The sequence below is a fragment of the Phaenicophaeus curvirostris genome, chromosome 9, assembly GCF_032191515.1.
Source record: "Phaenicophaeus curvirostris isolate KB17595 chromosome 9, BPBGC_Pcur_1.0, whole genome shotgun sequence".
Classification (NCBI taxonomy): Eukaryota; Metazoa; Chordata; class Aves; order Cuculiformes; family Cuculidae; genus Phaenicophaeus; species Phaenicophaeus curvirostris.
Window position 1 is genome coordinate 5,484,232 of NC_091400.1, and position 20,002 is coordinate 5,504,233.

The window sequence follows — 20,002 nt, forward strand, 5'->3', positions numbered from 1 at the left end:
CATCTTCAAAAAGTCATGTTTTCTTCTGCAAAGCCATGCTTCTGACCAGCAAGAAAAGAATAATGCTCTTTTTTTCAGGGATTCCCATACTAAGACCAAAAAGCAGATATTATATAAACAGAATTGCAGTCACTGGGGAGCTGATTCCTGCACAGCAGTTTGTTAGAAGAGTCATTAGGAATATGGCTGTTTCAAGGGCAGCCCCAGGAGCTGCTAAGCTGGGAGTCATTATGGAGTTACAAAGCAGCAGTCAAGAGGCCACTAAACTAAGAACACAAGTGGATCCAGGTTCCTCTTGCACTCAAAAGGATGTGCACTTTGAAAAACCTAACTCTTAAGAGTAATTCCTCAGGAGCTGCTTTTACTCTGTCATTTATTGCACATTACAGACTGCCACAGAGATTTTGCAGAGAGAAATGGTAAACACTGCAGCCTTGATAATAAATAACTGCATCTCACCTACCATAAACCGACTGCAGATTGGTAGCAAGAATCCATTTCTGCTGGTTGATGAGAAAATTAACAAGTATGAACCAAAAGCGAAGCCAAATCCTTTCCTAAACATTCCTATCATCTTCTTAACGTTCCTTATTTTCAGACATTTCTCTTGCCATGAGCGTGACCCATACCCACCAAAAGGAAGGTGGGAAAAAGGTATAACTTAATCTGGCTACTACCATTAAAAGTTTCCAGAAATACATTCACAACATTAGGAGAGCTAGGGAGAATCTCTATCCTTTATTGGACGCAGGAGGAAACAGTGACTAAGGATAAGGAAAAAGCTGAGGTATTTAATGCTGTCTCCACCTCAGCCTTTAATAGTAAGACCAGTTGTTCTTAGGGTGCCCAGACCCTTGAGCTGGAAGGCAGTGATGGGGAGCAGAATAGAGCCCTCATAATCCAAGGGAAAATGGCCAGTGACCTGCTACACTTGCCAATATTATATTTAACAGCTGGACTTGACAATCTTAAAGGTCTTTTCTAACATAAATTATACTGTGATTCTACAATTCTGATAATTTTCAGTTTCACAGCCTGGCCCTGTAGCCCCAGGGTCCTCTATGTTCTTTTTCACCCTTTTTTCTTTTTTTAATGATTTACCCTGTGATACCACAATAGCAAACCAGTGACAAAGTAACACAGGGAAGACAAATTCTAATTTAAGCAGTCATGGGAGTTGAACCAAATAACTAACCCTGAAGAGTAAGTAAGCCTGAGATGACTTACCTCTCTTCTTTTATATAACCATATTGTTTTTCTTTGGCTCAAAATATTTTAAATGCTGATTTACGCTCTGAAGGGAGGGAAGGAACAGACAGCGCTATGCCCACAGGCCCCAACTCACAAGTTGCTTCTTATCTGTAGCCATTCTCTTTATTTTTTTCCTGACAAAAGTTTTAAATAACTAAGAAAGCATTTTATAAAGATCATGCTGTCTGAGACGTTCATGAAAAATATGAAGACTTAAACAGTAAATCTACAAACATGACAAGGGAAAAGAGACAGATAAAACATGTTGGCTCAGCACGATCTGAAATAGATTAGAGAAAGACAGGCTGCCAACGCGCCTTGAATGAAATTCTCAGAACTTGTTACCTTCTTGCTGTTCTCTTCTGATCAATACATTCAAGCAATTCAATTAGTCTTTTAATTCACTTAATTAAATAATATTGAGCATTACTAACCTTAATGAACAAGGCTGGTGATACAGCCCTGAAGCAAGGAGTGCAATACATGATATAGCCCTTTGCCTGACTATATTTTCACAACTCAGTTGTTTGATTAGGGGCTTCAAATTCTGAAGTATGGAAACTCAGAGACAGATAGCTATTTATTTGAACTCGTCCCTGTTTAAAAAAATTTACGTTATTTTAAAAAAATCAAAACCTTGATCAGTGTGATGTACTTTATATTCTCAGTCAACTCTAAAATGAGCTTGCTGTTTGTACCACACCATCATACTACTTATAAGTCATAAATTCCACAAATGACTGAAGTGTACTATGCCAGAATATGATCAGTCACTCAGAATTGCACTGTCTTCTATAATGCATTATTCAATACACACTTTGCTAGGCGAGGATTCTATAGAATCCATAAAACAACCAAAATGCTCTCCACTTTTTTAGTTAAATTTCAAAAAGCTAAACTCACGTTCATGAAGATATGGGTTTGGACATTCGGAGTGAAATTCCTGCCAGGTTTATCAAATTCTGACCTGTTATTTCTAGTTTAAAACTTGCATTTCAGTATTTTTGTGACAAAAATAATCATTATTTTAAGCATGTTTTATAGAATCATAGAACAACCAGGTTGGAAAAGACCCACCGGATCATCGAGTCCAACCATTCCTATCAAACACTAAACCATGCCCCTTAGCACCTCGTCCACCCGTGCCTTAAACCCCTCCAGGGAAGGTGACTCAACCACCTCCCTGGGCAGCCTCTGCCAGTGCCCAATGACTCTTTCTGTGAAATATTTTTTCCTAACGTCCAGCCTAAACCTCCCCTGGCGGAGCTTGAGGCCATTGCCTCTCGTCCTGTCCCCTGTCACCTGGGAGAAGAGGCCAGCACCCTCCTCTCCACAACCTCCTTTCAGGTAGTTGTAGAGAGCAATGAGGTCTCCCCTCAGCCTCCTCTTCTCCAGGCTAAACAACCCCAGCTCTCTCAGCCATTCCTCATAAAGCCTGTTCTCCAGCCCCTTCACCAGCTTCATTGCTCTTCTCTGGACTCGCTCCAGAGCCTCAACATCCTTCTTGTGGTGAGGGGCCCAGAACTGAACACAGGATTCGAGGAGCGGTCTCACCAGTGCCGACTACAGAGGGAGAATAACCTCCCCGGACCTGCTGGTCACGCCGTTTCTGATACAAGCCAACACAGAAGTCAAAAAGAGTCTGAATCCTAAGTGAAGTGTACAGAAAACAACAGTTTTATGGACTACATAAATTAAAAAGAAGGAGCTGAGGTTCATCTTTTTTCCTAGATATACTTAGAATGACAGATGTGACAGGCAACACTACGTGAGGCTTTATATGACAGCTACTCACATTGTCATTGCTTCCTTTCTGGTTTTATTCACAGATTAAAAAGGAAATTAAAGTTTAATGAACCAAAATGTGTTCTGTCTATAGAAGTAAGTACGGTTTCAATTTTTTTGAATGTCAGTGCTGGAATCAACCAGCTTCACTGAGTAAGCAAGATTAAAAACTTTCAGCACTCTGAGAAATGAGTTCGAAAAGTATTAGATACATAAGTAGATAACTCCCTATTAAATACTTCTCTTTTGAATAAGATCTGATTTATAATCTACAGAATTCTTTGATGATGCTGGACCACTTCTTTCACTTTATACATAAAAAAAAAAAAACTTGGTTAGAACTTTCATTTATTCTTCTGTGAGGTTTTTTCATTTTTAAAATTAATTGAGGCTCAGAGCTTTAAATTTCTTCATTTTATTATGGAGCTCAGAGTTATGGAAATAAAGGCCAGTGAGATTTCTCACATCTTAAATGATTAAGAGCAGTAACATGCGTGTCTTTGTTAAGAAGAGGATAAATTGGTAGAAGTACTAAAATTTTAGAACAAGTTCAAAGAAAAATGGCTAATGACTTTTAAAAGCAAGTCGGTTTTTAAAGTTACATGAACTTGCAAACATCAAGAATATTAAAGCTGATACAGCAAAGGAAGTCTGCTGTCTACATTGCAGCGACTGTGTGAATGCATCTTTTTGTTGGAGCAAGTCCTCTGAATTCCTAAGGGAGTTTTGAAGTATAATAATCAAAATTAAGGACTTCGAAAAGAGCAAAAGTGAGACACATTAAAATATTTCATTTCATACTGCAAGATTTAAATAATTTCCTAATTAGATGTTAACACAGAAAGACACTGCTACAGCTAAGACCACTGTTGGCAAGTTCAACAGCCAGGCCAGAGACTAAATAAATATGGGAAATGTACCACATTCCTCTAAGGACTAGAGTGACTCATCTCATTTAGACATTTTAGAGTGTTACACCACACTAATTTATTCTAAGAGTTAATTGAACAACTCAGTTGTTGGTCCTACTAAGAGAACTAAATTAAAGTACGGAAAAAGAAAACAACTAGAAGATAACAGTCTTTGCAGTGCTAGAGTTTTTCCTAAACAATTCTGTTCAGGTTTTTTATTATTTTCAGTTATTGTTTTCATTTTCAAATGGAAATCATGAAGTAAATTATATGGTTGTTTAGAAATACTCCAGGAAAGAAAACAACCCAATTTCAGTTCTTTCACGTAAAACATACTGAAAACATTTTAAAAGGGTGCATCTAGGATTATAAAAATACATACGTAAAAATCTAATAGGCTAGCAATGAAAAATACCATAATTTAAGAAAATCTTCCACAAACAGTAAAAAAGGCATAGGCCACTACTCTTCCAGCTGGCAAATTTCCTATAAATATATAACAACATAGAAGCTTCTGCAAGTCACTGTTCATTTAGCCTGTACCACATCACCAACAATTGTCAATCTTGGATGTTTTGAACACAACACTGAAACCCACACGACATTGTTTTATTATGAAATACTGTTCCTACTCTGTCTGGGGGCTAAATTTTCATTTCCCTCACCAAACTGAGCTTGCTCTAAAATGGTCCACTTTAAATCAGTGGGTCCTCCTGAGGCATGAAGTATTATTAGAGATGGCATCGATTATTGACCTCTGCCCCAAAACATTAAGTTAATAGAACAGAAATATTATCAGTCACAAATTATTGAAGATTCTGGAGGGAAGGAAACAAAAACAGAACAACTCTTAGCTCTTCCCAGCAAAGACACACACCAGACTGAATAGAGTAAACACCCAAGGGAACATTTTTGTTGTCAAACATAATGATGGCAAGATTAAAATCACACTGTTCAAAAAAGGGAGGAAGCTTGTTCACACGAGACACTACACTGACATTAAAAAGAAACCTGAATTTATGTAGACAGGGAAGTATTTTGATGTTATACAACAGCAGTGTGGACATTTCCCCTCATTCAGCAATAGTGGCACAACTACCGGTTAGTTTTATATGGAAGTAAACAGGAGCGAAGTAGAAAAAAAGATGACAGCGCTGTCATGATACACAATTCCAAAATGCATTACTCCCTTGAGTAAGAGAAATAAGTGGCTTTTAGAGTGTTTTCCACTGCACAATTTTTGAAGCCTTGCCAATGTTAAGACTTTCTAGCCTTCTGCCTGCCATGGCCAAATCTATAGCTGGAGAGTTGCCGGAGGTGCCTCTCACACACCTCCCTCTCCTTTTAGTTAATCTCTCTCAAAAGCTGACTTGAATACAGAGATAGATCCTTACCTACTCAGTTCTTTCTGTCTGTAAACACTGACAGAAAATTCCACCTTTAAGATTCTCTTGAAATAAATTATTCCCTATTTCTGCCAAAAGCATCAAGAAAGTTTCATGCATCAAAAGCTGTACAATTCAAGTAAGAAAATAGGAAGTAAAAAATAAAGGAAATTAAAATACAATTTTATTGATAACCATCTGCTTCCCCAGACCAAATATGTTGAGTTAGAAGACGACTTTTTTTGGTACATTCTACAAATCTCATCCAGCAGCTACACTTTTCCCAACTGCCAAGGAGTTATATCCATGAGATCTGCAATTCCTGAGTACAAAAAGAATTTTCAATGCAGAAATAACCATCAGCAGGCATTTCTCTGGCTGAAGAAAGTCTGAGTTAAGTCAAAGTCTACTCACCACAGTTAGATGTTCCAGTAGATACGCCACGTCAACCATGTCTGCAAGAATTAGAAGCCTTGTGACAGCTGTAAGCAGGGATCGTGCTGCTTGGACAACTGCCTGCCTCTTAGGCAGGTAGCAGGGATCACTGGTAAATGCCTCTGCTGATACCTTTAAGGCTTGGCCTGCAAAATGAAGACAAATTCCCTTAGGTTACATGACAACACCCAGGAAGAAAAACTCAATCAGTTATTTGGCAAATCACAAGTATTGGCAATAAATTTGGCATCTCATTGTTACCCTAGAGCCTTGAAATGAAGGTCAATTATTACAGATCATGCAGAATGTTCCACATTTTGAATGATGTTCTCTTTCTGTTCTTCTGAATAATTCTGAAATTATTCCCTTGGCAATAACACTATTACTCTTAACTGCAGACAAGGCCAGGAGTGCCATGTTAACCTTTTCTAGTCACTGTTTTTTATGCTACTATGTACTTGCTACTAAATTGCTGTCCTTACTATGAAATAATTCCTGGTCACAGAAGGAAATCAAATATTGTTCTTCTCATTATAAATACAATAATTACATAAGTAAGTCAAGGGAATGAAAATCTCACACTCATACATCTAATTGACATATAATATGTGAAATCTATACAATGGAACTATCAACTGCGCCAGCAGACAATATACTGCTCTCCAACATGAAGTTCTGCAAATTTTATTTAACAAGAACAATGACAAATACCCAAGTTCACTACCATTTCAACACTGATATCTTCTAGGTAATCAAGCCACAAAAACAATTAGGAGACTGGAGATTTCTCATACGAGGAAAGGCCAAGTGAGCTGAAGCTGCCAACTTCAACCATACTGTGATTTTGTGAGTGGGCAAAGACAAGCCAGAAGGGCCTGAAACATGACCAGCCTTTTAGAAATAAGTCAGATATGAGCTGGAATAGACAGATAAACAAGTATAAAGTCATGACCCTAAAAAAGAGCTATGAGATACAGCTCAGGCAGATAGGAGCTCTGAGTAAAAGCAGCAGAAAATGACAGCTCCAATAACAATATGATGTTACAACTTTCTTAAAATGCAGTAGACAGCATGACAGTTCAATGCAATTTCATCCGTTTTATTATAATTCCCATCAATTGGATATTCTTCCATAATTATATTTGTCACAAACAACAAAATATGAAAGACAGTGCCCTTTAAGTGGCACAAATAAGGAAGCAGGAAGATGGGAGTATTCATAGTATTTCGACTACTTTAGACAGTCAAATCCAAAGCAATTCAAAGAACCAAAGTCAAGATATAACGTAACTGCACAATCATTGAAAGGCAGGCGTGTCCAAGACTATATACCACACAGACAGATGACTTCTAAAGTAAATGGTGTTACTGCCATTAGCTGATCAGCTAATGCTAATATCTAATGACTATTAGGTACGCACGTGCTCACAGAAATCTACACTTGGGGATGGGGAAAGGTGAAAACACAGTTCAGCCACAAGTAATTTTCTAAAAAGTAAGAGAACTCATGCATTTTTACCAGCATCAAAAATATTCAAAAAGGTACATGAGAATTCCTTTAAAAACAAGTCAACTGTAAGCCTGTTGGCAAATTTGCTACTGGCAAATAGCCAACCAAAAGTACACACTTCTGCTGGGCTGCAGGCAATCTATACAGGTACTTGCAATAATACCACTAACTGCAGTCAGTGAGCACCCCTCAGAGACACTGCTCAACATCACACGCTGACTACAGCTACATATTCTGCATTGGTTTAGGCAAGACCATCAGAATTATGCTTTCATCTCTTTGAATAGACTTTTTTCTCCTACTAAATCCTCTGTAAATATCAGCTTTCTCTATCTTCTGTTTTTACATCTATCTTTCTCCTCTCCCTTTTTATTTTTAATAGTGGCAGTGCAAAACCCACATGGAATGCGGTGAATTTTAGGCCATTCTTGTGTCCTCCCACAAGAAGGCATTGTTGCCAAGAAAGTCCTGTCACCCACTCCCATAACTGCACCCCTAGAAGCCGCTGGATTTACAGTTCCAGAGAAACGCAGTTGTCAAAGAGAGCCCATCAGCCATTTATATCTATAACAGCAAACTTATAAACTGCGATTTACCCTAGTATTTGCAGCCTCAAGTTCCGCAGGCATGAACACTTAAGAACCAGTGTGGGAATATAACAGAAGATACGGTGAGGAGAAACTACGAACATGTAGAAAAATGCATTGATCATGCAAATCATTACTTAGTCATGGGCGTTTAACAAGGAGAACCCTTTGTGTTGAGGTAACATAAACCTGTGAAACTCGGGGCCACCCTAGAAAACACACACTTGAGATTCCAGCCCTGCTTTCCCCTGATAAACACAAGCAAAGTGGCAGGCTACAGCCACTTTTTCTAGCAAGGACTAAGCTCAGCTCTGCGATGCCTGTGGTCTCGTTTGCGTTTCCTCTGTCTGGGTGCTGTTTTGGAGTTTCCCAGGATCATGAGCGAGGACCAAGCTCCAGGGTGCCATGTTCTCATTTGCATTTCCTCTGCCCCAGTGCTGTGGCAGAGCTGCCCCAGATCATGAGGTAACAGCAATAAATTTATTCTTTCCATTTCCTGCAGCTTGGTGGCTGTTCTGCACTCTGCCTGCATTTGACTCACACAATTGGTACCAGAGAAGGCAAGGAGTCAGTATCACACCAGAGTGCAAAAAAACCACCCTTTCTAAAAACAAGAGATTAAACAATACTAGTCATTACTATAATCACCTATTCTGCTCCCACAAATACCGTCTCCATCTGCTACAGCACGTAAAGGCCTCTGCTTCAGCCAGCCAGCCAGCTGCAAGTGATGCTATCAGGGTCAGGGTAAATCAGATCGATACCTCCTGCATGTTCCTACTATTCAACACCATGATAACTCAGATTCTCACAATAGTTTCCTGTAGATGTTACAGGACATTTTTTCTCCTACCACATGGTCTCTTACCCTACTCAGATACCACTGTATTCTGTTGCATTGCAAATATTTCACCACTGCATACCAGGAAGTTTCACTTCCACATCTGATACTGTTCTGCCTAATGTGTAATCGGAGCCACCGCACATCCTCTTCATGCCTTACACCCATCTCTTCATTCCCCCTTTCCCACTCAGGGACACCTGATCCAGCGATGGCGATGTCAGAAGCTTTTTCTACAAGGGATCTGTTCTTTGTTTGCTGAAAAGGGTGTACAGCACAGGTTATTTTAAGTCACTTGGATATATAAATTCTGCCTCCCAGCCCAGAATGAAAGTCCCTTAGATGCAGAGCACCAACACATACCTCAACATAGAATGAGAAAGCTGAGCTCATTCTTACAGTTTTGGGGGAGAGAAACAACATCATCATATAATACTAGAGATCACTATCTCCTTCCTTTAGTAAACATCCTTAAAGTACACTCCCTATTCCTTGCCAGTGAGTGGTAGTTTCTTCCATGCCATCAAGGTCTTGCACCCCCTCTTTAATGTCAAAAAAGCATTAAATACAGACATTTGGAGATTCAAATTATTTTTTCTAATTTCATTTTAAAGAGTAACAGGGCTCAAAATGTAGCTCCAGTATGTAACTTGCTTTCAATTCACTGTTATATGTGATGAAAGGCTTATCTAGGAACACACTTGAGCATGATAACAGCTAAACGCTAACACTGCAATAGATAGAAACGACACAGACAACAACTGTTGTGTTTCTGACCATATATAGTCCATAAGCAATGGAAATAAATACCAAACATTTTAGCTATGCCTAACAACTCCAAAAACTATGAGCAATCACACCTTGACATGAATGTAAAAAAGCACTATGCTAAGTGTAACTCTATAAATGCAAATTCCTTAGATAATGCTTCCTCAAATGCACCACATGACTATAAAACTGATTAAATATCAGAATCAGGACATGAATTATTATTAAATATGATGTTTAGTGTCAGAAGCATTCAATGTTGAACAATGCTTCTTATTCCTTTTCATAGGGGTCAGTTATTTTACTGTTAATTCACAGAACATTATGAGTCAGAAGGCAATTTTTGACATGCTGTATACATGAAATCCAGCAGTAAGAATTTTTCAGAATACTTATATTTGGGTTTATTACGTTATTTCAGAATAAAAATGTATATGAGTGCCCTTTAACAAAGCTTCACCAAATCAGATCAACTGGAAAATATGGCAATTCTTCAGTCACTAGGCTAGCGGATTTCTGGGTGATGTACTCAGTCCAACATCCAGAGGACTGTCTGGCGACTTAGAATTCCAGAGAAGGTGAATCAAGAGGTAGGCAGCGTAGGCCTTGGGAAGTACTTTCTCAAGAGGAATCTCAAAGGAAAATGTGGAGGACATCCATATTAAAATGATCAGCTCCAAAGTTACAAATCTTCAGTAAAACTTCACACGTCAAAGGAAGCAGAAACCAGATTAATCCAGGGAACATACCTGCCAACCATTACAACAAAACTTTTTTTTTCTCAGATCTCTGACAGGACTCAGCTGAATTTAAGAGACCAAAATTTCATCTAGCAGCAGTGTTTGTCAGGACCGAACTGTAGTCAGTGAAGTCATTCCCATTGCTAGAGACATCCAATTAGTCACTAACGCACCACATGATTTAAATACAACAAATCTTCTATTTATCTTGCCTCCACTTTTCACTTTTATCCTATTAATTTGCCCTTTTATTCTCCAAAATGTTATTGCGAACAGGATTATCAGCAACAACTTCAAAGAAGTCTATCAACCTCTAAAAAGAGCCCCTATTAATAAAGCTCCAAAAGTAACAAAGCAGCAATTTCACACTGGCAATTGACATGAAAAAGAAATAAGCATTTAATCCTCACGTTAGTCTTCAACATAACAAGCTCAGTGAGTGACACAAGCTAAACAGCTAGAAGAGGCAAGAAAGTAATCACTCTTTCCAGGTGTTGGGGTGCAACACTGGGACTGATAACTTTACTCAAATGTGAATCAAAGTATCTGCATTCCAAAATGCCACTAGACAAGTAAATACAAGATGTAACCACATGCAAATATTCATAGTTTAAGAGCATATTAATAAAGATATCTGCCAGTCACCACAGGAAAATGTGTCCACAGAAAATTAAATACTATATACTATGACACACCTGGCAAGTGACTGCATTCAAGCATCATTTAGTACCCATACCCTTTCAAAGAGCCTGAAGTACATAACACGAGGCATTTAAAAGCAGCAGAAAGTGACTTGAACAACAGGCAATAAAGTTACATTTGATGTGGCATGCCACAAATTAAAGAAAATGCATAGCTTCAAAGGACTAAAAATGTCCGTAAAAATAACAAACTGCTATTTATTTCACAATTGTTCACCAACATCTTAAAATTAACTTGAACAGTTTGGCAAATCCTTAGAGGAAGATCAGCTGTGAACGTTCAATTTGTCACCACATAACAATTGTTGATAACATGGACTGAACTTTCTTTTAAAATGTATGAGGTGTATAGAATATACTTTATGTATTTTTTTCGGTTATCTCTAGTCTTCACTGAGAATCAATAAATAAATTGAAAATGCGAAATATATTTATATTATCCATATATAAAAATCAATATAAAACTATATATTAATATTTTATTCTTGTCTTGTGTTAGCAGCCTGGAATGCATGGGCTAACATCTTAAGAGTACTCTGAAATGAAAGATGCTTTAAAAAGCCTCAGCTGATCAGTGTGACATATAACAGTGATATTTGCTGATCATAATGCTTTTAATCATGAAGGGACTTGAAGTATCTCAGACACCATACATATATCAAACTCCAAAATGCAACTGTCTCTGGATCCAGAGGAAGCCAATAGCTACTAATCACTATCCTGTACAACCGCAGAGACTCAGAAACCATCCCAGCTGCATGTGAAGAAAGGTTAAATTAAAAATAAATGTACCTGAAGGGGGGCTACAAGAAAGCTGGGAGGGGCTGTTTACAAAGGCTTGTAGTGATAGGATGAGGGGCAATGGGTATAAACTGGAGAGGGGCTGATTTAGACTAGACATAAGGAAGAATTTTCTCATGCTGAGAGTAGTGAAGCACTGGCACGAGTTGCCCAGGGAAGCTGTGGCTGCCTCATCCCTGGAGGGGTTCAAGGCCAGGTTGGATGGGGCTTGGGCAGCCTGATCCAGTGGGAGGTGTCCCTGCCCGTGGCAGGGGCATTGGAACTAGATGATCTTTAAGTTTCCTTCCAACCCAAACCATTCTATGATTCTATAGATTAAAAACTGAAATTAATAACAAAATAAAAAAATATATATATAAAAAATATTAAACAAAAATAATCCTCATGAAGTGGCAACTTTACTAAGAGCACGGTGGTATAAAGACCTGATTTAAACAGCTACCACACCGTCCTTCAGACTCAAGTTGTCACATGCCGTAAGAGCCGACACCACACTGCTCAGTAGTGAAAAGGCAACTGAAGCTCACTTTGCCCCTCGATAAAACCAAGCCTGGCTGCTAGCTGATTCAACAGTAATATGACCTGAAAATAACTTTATGGTACAGACCATTGTTCCTTGCTTGCTTGCTCCCACTTGTTTGGGAAGGCTTCCATCAGCCCCTTTTCTTCTGATTCCAGGCAACCCTTAGGAACAATTTAATCATAAAATTCATGGAGCATGGAAGAAAGGATGTAATTCTCAAGTGACCAGACACTAAAAGCATTTCTACTCTGTCCCTTTCTTCCCCTGAAACCTTCTCCAGAATCAATTTTCAAGGCTGATTTCTGCAGGAACACATTTTGGATGTCTGTCATACAGCATATTACTACCCAAGCCTGGCCTTCATATTCACCCAACGGGCCCCAATTATCCATGAGAAGAGTAAAAACCAACAAAGCAGAAATGCAGTGTTCTCAGCACATCATAAAACCTAGACTTATTCTGGGAGTCTGTTTGGAAATGCGAAGATAGGTCCTGAGGAAACAGAACATGGCAAAACTCAAAGATGAGCTGCTCTATCACATGGGGATGACTCTTACAGTACATTAAAGAATCCATCCTCCTCCTACTGAAGTCTCAAAACACACCTCCAAAATGGCTATTAAGCCTTCCCAAATTAAGCCCTTACCACTCAAACAAGAGGTAAGATTTCTGGTTTTAAATCTTTAACTAAGAGGCCTTAATCTCTGATTCAAGTGCAGTTCTTTTCAAGAAAAGGATTAAAGTGTGCATTAACTTAAACTTATGCTTAACAGCCGCTAAAATTAACAAAGGGCATCCCGCCTTCACTGAAAAAAGAAAAACCAATAGGACTTCCACTGACAGAAGTGTTTTTCCACAATGGGACTCAGCTTAGAGACTTTACTTAATAAATCACATATGAGAACATACAATTAGACAACTCAAAGTTCAGACATTCACACATCAAAACATATTTCTCATAGACATCCTAGCTTCATTTTTATAACAATATTACAGGGTTAAACTAATTCCTTGTGGTGCCTAAACTGTTTGTCATATACTTACTCTCTTTCTGGACATCAGCAACTGCTGCATGAAGTTCCTCTTTAAAAACAGCTGCTTCCTTGGCAATTTTCTCCCCTTTGTCCAACAGATTCCAAGTGGCTTTTTCCACAGAAGCTAGCAAGACATGAGCTCTTTTGGAACGGCCCTTTTTCTTACTAGAAGGATTCTCTGGACAGTTCACTAGTGTTGTAACCTACATTTAAGAGAAACAAAAAAGGCAAAAGTGGTGTGAGCTCTGAGTGACGCCCATCCAGTTCCAACTCCTCTGCCACAGGCAGGGACACCTCCCATTGGATCAGTTTGCTCAAAGCCTCATCCAGTCTGGTCTTTAACACCTCCAGGGGCATCCACAACTTCTCTGGGCAACCTGTGCCAGTCCTCACTACCCTTACAGCAAAAAATGTTTTCCTAATACCTAATCTATAGCTCCCCTCTTTCCACTTAAAACCATTACCCTTCATCCTATTACCGCACTCCCTGATGAGTCCCTCACAGTTCTCCTCATGTATATCAACTATATAGTTGAAAATAAGCAATGAGAGCTCCCCTGCTTTAGAGCAAGGCATTCTGAGAATGGACAAAACTTAATGAATGGAATTTCACAGATAATTTTACTTCACTTTTCTCATCTTTGTTTTCTTCTTTCTGTATGATCAAAGCACAGTCAATAGAAATATCACTGTCATTAACTCTGATCCAAACTCCTGACACTGCTTATTTTAAAATCTTATGATAAAAAAAGAAGAAAAAAAGAAAAGAAAATAACTAATGTTACCTAAGGGGCCTCCAGCCAAGGCAGGAATTATCAGTGCTGAATCCTCCCATACTTCCAGCTTAAATCTCCCAAGTTATCTCAGAAGGAAATACTCAAAATTGGTATAGACACATTTCAAAATGCTTTCTCTTCTAACAACAGAGGATCACAGTGGCCAGAACACAGCACCTCAGAATTATCAGGGGGGCTCTCAACATTAAAATTGTACATTTTACCCAGAAAGCAGGTTTACTGCAGTGTTGCCTAAATTACTTTTTTAAACAATGCACTTCAGAATCCATAAAGAACTTATTTTTACACAGCATCCCACTCTACATTCCTCATCATTCAAGCACAGCCCCCACACTCCAACAGAAAGCTTCCAACAGACTACTCTAAGGCACCGCCTGGGCTGTCACAGTAAAGAAAAACTCCTAGAAATTTTTAAAAGAAAAGTGTTATATAGATATTTTAAAACATACTTTATTTTCATTAAGTTCACTGATGTTTTCTAATCCTCCTTCTATTCTGTTCTCTGTCCAGAACGGGGCTAGTAGAGTGCTAAGTACAGATTCTACCTTGGAGGTCAGTGAACACATCTTGTATAATTGCTTTGTTTTATTAAATGGCATTCCAGTAATCAACAATACTGCATAAGCAAAGCAAAAGATGTGGATTAATTTCTCATCCCAGAAGGTAAACTTAGTGAATGGCTACAGCACAGCCTGTGGTTTGAGCTGGTCTATGGAAAAGAGCTGCATTCACAGGTACATAATAGGAAGCGTGCGAGCTGTGGCCCAGCTCACCTTTAGATCTTGTTCACGAATAGATGCACTTTAGTGCTTTTCAGGAACAAGTACTTTTAAAAAAGTAACTGACAAACATCCTCTGGGAAGCATTTCTACAAACACATCTTTATAAAAAGAAAAGCCCTGACCCCTGCATCATTCATGTGGAATTCTGGGGGAAAAAGGACCGGCCACTTGACATCAACCGCCTTGGCGTGTCACAAGGGAGGCAGCAGCATAAATAACTGGCTCAGATTGTTAAAGAGGGCTTGGCTATTTTTCTGACTGCAGCTCACAGAAAGTAAATGAAATTAATTATTGCACATAAATCAGCCAGCTAGTAGAGAACACACAGGGAATAAGAATCTTAGTATCTTTTATTTTTATTTTTTTTTTACAAACCCTCGTGAGCATTTAACGACGTTTCGGTGATCATAACTTTAAGAGTGATTTAAAAATATTATAGGCTGATACTTCCAACAATAAAGGCATAAAACACTGAAAAAATAGAAGCTGCCTTAAAAACCAATCAAATAAAAGACATTTTTTGTCTTAACTACTTAATCACCATCTCCAGATTTTTACTGTAGTCTCCTTTTTACATAAAATACCATTCTAAATACTGTTCATTCACACTTTGAAGAAGGAGGAAAGGAAACAAAACAAATGGAAAAAATATGAAAAATAATGATTCTTGCAGGTGAAAACTCCTGAGTAAGGTCCTTCATCTTCAGCATCATTCTCAGGAAATATTGGAGGCATCTTTCGATCTCAAAAACAAGTAAAAAAAATTAATAGAGTACTTGCCTCATGGAGATCAAGAAATACAGAAAAACTACTCCGAATTCTTTAACGCAGAATCCCAACAAGGATCCCAAAAACATTATGCAGATCTCACACAGACAGAATTGAACTACACAGCAGCTAACACAGCGTGTCCTTTTGATCCCATCAACACAGCTTGTACTGTAGTGGCAGAATGCACAGACAACATGATAACATTACAAGACAAAAGAAAAAACATATCCCCATTAATCCTGCTCATGCCCAACTGCATTTCCCAGTTATTAACACCTTATTGCCACATACAGCAGGTCTCTCAGCCCTCAATGGAAATAATTGTTAAGAATCTATTTTGTATCTCTGGCAGGAGCAACAGAGCTGTGTTAAATGCACAAGGTTTTTTTAAGTGAGATTTTCAAGCCCATATGCCATCACAGCTGCAAAGCTGAATCATGTTGTTGTTGTTGACTGTTATTGCCACTACTTATTAGTCTGAAGGGGTAGGATTTTTTTGTTGTGGTTATTCTAAATACTGAATTCCTAAAGAAACGTGCAGCAGTTCTTCCAATGCTACACAGAGCTCCTGACAGCACTTACTGACAATCTTTTAATATTGTAGTAATTAAGAAAACAACATTCTGGTACCTTGAGTATGAAAGGATTTGGTTCACTTTGATATAAATATAAAAATATTTCAAAGCATCAATCATAAAACATTCTTTTTCATTTAAAATATAGTTCACTGCAACTGTAATCCCTAGACATTTAAAAAAAAAAAAAAGACACAAATTCAGTCATCCAATGAACAGCAGAACAGCGGAACCCCCTGGTTGCTGTTTCAAATCAGAGTTAGGTGCTTGGGGATAACAAAGTATTGCCTATACAAATAAATACTGGTTAATCCCACAATACACAGAATTGAAACCTACAATGTAGGTTTTCTGTGTGAGCAGATTTCTGTTGGTGCAGATGACAGATGAGAATAAATACCTTTTCACTTGCCTATTCTTCATCAGTGATGCGAGGGACTGAAATACATGGATGTTTCCACATATTCTCTAAAATTTACATCTCTTGCATCCATAAACTTTCCTTAGCTTACATGTATGTATAGAACAAAGCAATGGAAGACAAGAGGTTTGACAAGAAAAAGATCTTAGAAGTATTCTCTTATGTATACACACATCCCCCACACACATATATAGAGAACTTTACATATAATATCAAAATAAATGGCAAATTTACAGCTTATATGGCTTGCAATGACTGCAGAGTAAAGACAGTTATGAAGCGTCCCCTGCATGAATTAATGAAGCTACATGAATCTCATTAAGTCATGTCTTTCAAAACTTTTGCTGGTACATAAATCCATAAGGAAAAAAGTGTGTTCACTACTAAAGCAAATTTATACCTAGCCATAACTGTAATCAGTATATAGCAAAGAGATTAAATAGACCTCGGTCTCTGAGGACGAGATAAAACAAGAGGATATTTTCCATTAAGTTCATTGTTATATTTTGTGACTACCCGTAGCACAAGCATGACAAATATTAGACACCAGCTAAGCAAATGAAAATGCTTTATGATCTACTGATTGCTTCACACTAATTGCTCCATGACAGAGTACATCTCTAATAAAAGCCCAGAATTAAGGAAAGATTGTTTGTCTGAGCACATACCCAATTTACATCAAGGCAGCTGCCAGCTGAATTATGTCAGTTTTGACAGCTATCATTTTTAGTGTACCAGATGCACTGATAAACAACTTTGTCTAAAAGCTCTCCTTTCAAAACTAATGTCCTCAAAGCACCTGGAATAGAATAAAATAAAGGCCACAGACAGAGGGAACCCCTTCTAGTGAGCGGGCAATCAGACAGGATTAAAGAAACTGTTTTGCAATACATAGAAAACAGAGTGTAGCTAGTAGTACATCCCCACGAGAGCGCAGTTTATAAGGCAGGACACAGAACTACACCAAGGCAGCTACACCAATTCCAATATGCAAGTTTCTGTCCCTGCAGAGCCCTTCACAGCAGTATTTGAACTCACCACCCTGGGTTAGGCCACTGTTTGGGATGCAAAGAGGGAAATGCAGTGAGACTGCTGCCCATGCAGTTCCCCAAACACTGATTTAAGGGCACCGTTTTATTCCAGGGATGAAGAAGTTGCCAAGTCAGAGAGCATTTTATCACAAAACACGTCATACTTCTCAGTTTCAACGTAATCACCACTGCCAACCGCAGATGATGCTGTTAACCTAATGATGCTCTAAGACTTACCATGTTTAAACAATATGCAACGGTTGCACTGTTCTTAGGGCATCTCTTATAAACTGCAACAGAACGCAAGTTTTTTTAGTAATTCAGATGAAGAAACTCACCTACAGATTTCAAGGCTCTTTTCCACTGTGTCCGCTACTTACTTTTCATGGATTGGAAATCTATTTGCAATGTATTCTGTACTTAAACATCCTCTAGATAATATCATACAAGAGACTACCTAGATCATGCAGCATTTGTTAAGATATACTGTGTGGCATTAGCAAGAAATGGAAGTCAGCAAATAAACAACCAAATCTGGAAGAAAACAGATTCCCCCTGGGCAGTTTCTGAACCAGAGTAAACACCAAATAGAGAAGAGCTGTGGATATACCACCTTGTATAATGGTGAAGTTTTTCAGTCTTATTCCCTTCCCCCCCGTGGTTATCCAATTTATTTTCTGCAATACTACAATACCTGAATTATCAATGGTTCCAATAATTTCTCCACTGTAAACGTCTGGATCTGCAGATTCCGAGGATCAATTTTCAGTTTAATGCTTGGCCCTTTTGTTGACATTTCACCTAGGTAAAAAAAAATAAAAAAACAAAACCAAAAAACACTGCAATAAGCAATTATGAGGCGTGACTGCAAGTCTCATTTCCCACTGCCAGAGGCCAAGAAACTGCCACCTGGAGTAGAGACTTGTTTCCATAACAGGGATCTCACGAGATAAACTTAATAGTCCTGATTCCCCATTTCTAAATTGTGAAAAAAATATCCAGATACTGGTATAAATTGTAAAATAATAGATTTTAAATGCATGTAATTCCTTGTCTTCTCTTCCAGAATTCTGAACTGACTACATTAAGAAATACAAGGATAATTGCATTAGAAGACCTCTGAATCCGAGTTCAATAATAAGTTCTAGTAGTCAACAAAAAGGGCCTTTAAAGCAAAAATTATATATTACATTACTGAACTTAGCACAAAAAAACCCCATTAATGCTAGATGCACAATACCTGTATCTTATTCCATGTGCCAAATTGGTCATCATAAACACTTCATGAACAACAATATATACAGCAGCTCTTAAAATTCATGACAATTAACAGCAGGAGAAAGTGAAACATTTAGTTATTTATACCCTGTAAGAACAAATATTTTCTAAGTGTCAAGCCAGATTAACTCAAGAAAGCCTATTACCTAAGTCAATAAAATGTAATTAAAGCTAAGTAAGGTCTTTAAAGTGACGAAATCATTCATTAGGACCTTGATCCAAAGTCTATTGATGTTAATTTAAGGGTTTTCATTGAGTTCACCAGGCCATGGTTCAGCCTTCAGCCACAGTGAAACATGTGTACGCCAACAAAGAATTATAACTGTGCCTTAGTGGGAATGCAACAGATTATTCCCATTTTAAATTTTCCAGTAACTTAACTTCCCATAAAGCATAGCTCAGCAAAGCTTTTTAGCCGATAAGTCTTCACACACACAAAGAATGGATATCTGTCCTTTTTAAGCAGGACTTATTACAGCCATTGCAGCTGTATAATAAAGTAATAAGGAACTGCAATTGTGCAGGCTGAAGAGATATATTGTCACCTTTTGGTGAACCTAGCATTGATTTAATACAGTACAGTAGGTTTAGGGTTTCTATAGCAAGTTGTGTAGAAATCAATCTAAATGGTTTATCGCAGAAGTTATCCACACTTCATTCACAAATATAATATGAATGATAATTAAAGAATTAAGGTTAAAGGCAGTTTAGGGTATTGTCATTTTTAGCAAAGGTTATAGAAATGCCAATTTGTTCTTCTATTAGGAGCCACACCAGTCACAGCCCTAAGTTCCTAGGCAGGTGGCAGCATAAGAACCAATTTTTCAGTTTTAATTCCAAGTCAAAAGATGAAGAGAATTAAAATTTGAGATCAGACTGACTACAATTACACTTGTCCTTCCACGGAAGGAAATCACTAATAGAAACCAAACTCTAGAAACGTCAGTGCAAATTATGAGGCCACATTTTACACATTTAACTTTTAGATGCTTGTAACAAATGCCAAGGAAATGAAATTGGAGACTCAAAATCACCAGTGTCAGTGGTTCCCTTTCTGTCCAGTGAAACAGTAACA

The 20,002-nt window shown here is 38.1% G+C and overlaps 1 protein-coding gene across 4 annotated transcripts in view; it reads right to left on the reverse strand.

Annotated features, from left to right (window-relative positions):
- The window catches only part of CTNNA3 (catenin alpha 3), a 418,271-nt gene that overhangs the window by 390,003 nt on the left and 8,266 nt on the right, over positions 1 to 20,002 (reverse strand). For 3 of the 4 annotated variants that reach the window (XM_069864007.1, XM_069864008.1, XM_069864006.1), the window contains exons 2-4: positions 18,344 to 18,450; positions 13,283 to 13,475; positions 5,747 to 5,913 (exon numbers count right to left, since the gene is read on the reverse strand). In XM_069864007.1, coding sequence (XP_069720108.1) covers positions 5,747 to 5,913; positions 13,283 to 13,475; positions 18,344 to 18,445 — 462 coding nt within the window. In that variant the 5' untranslated portion in view covers positions 18,446 to 18,450. The remainder of the gene's footprint in view (positions 1 to 5,746; positions 5,914 to 13,282; positions 13,476 to 18,343; positions 18,451 to 20,002) is intronic. The other variant, XM_069864010.1, reaches the window with a different exon arrangement.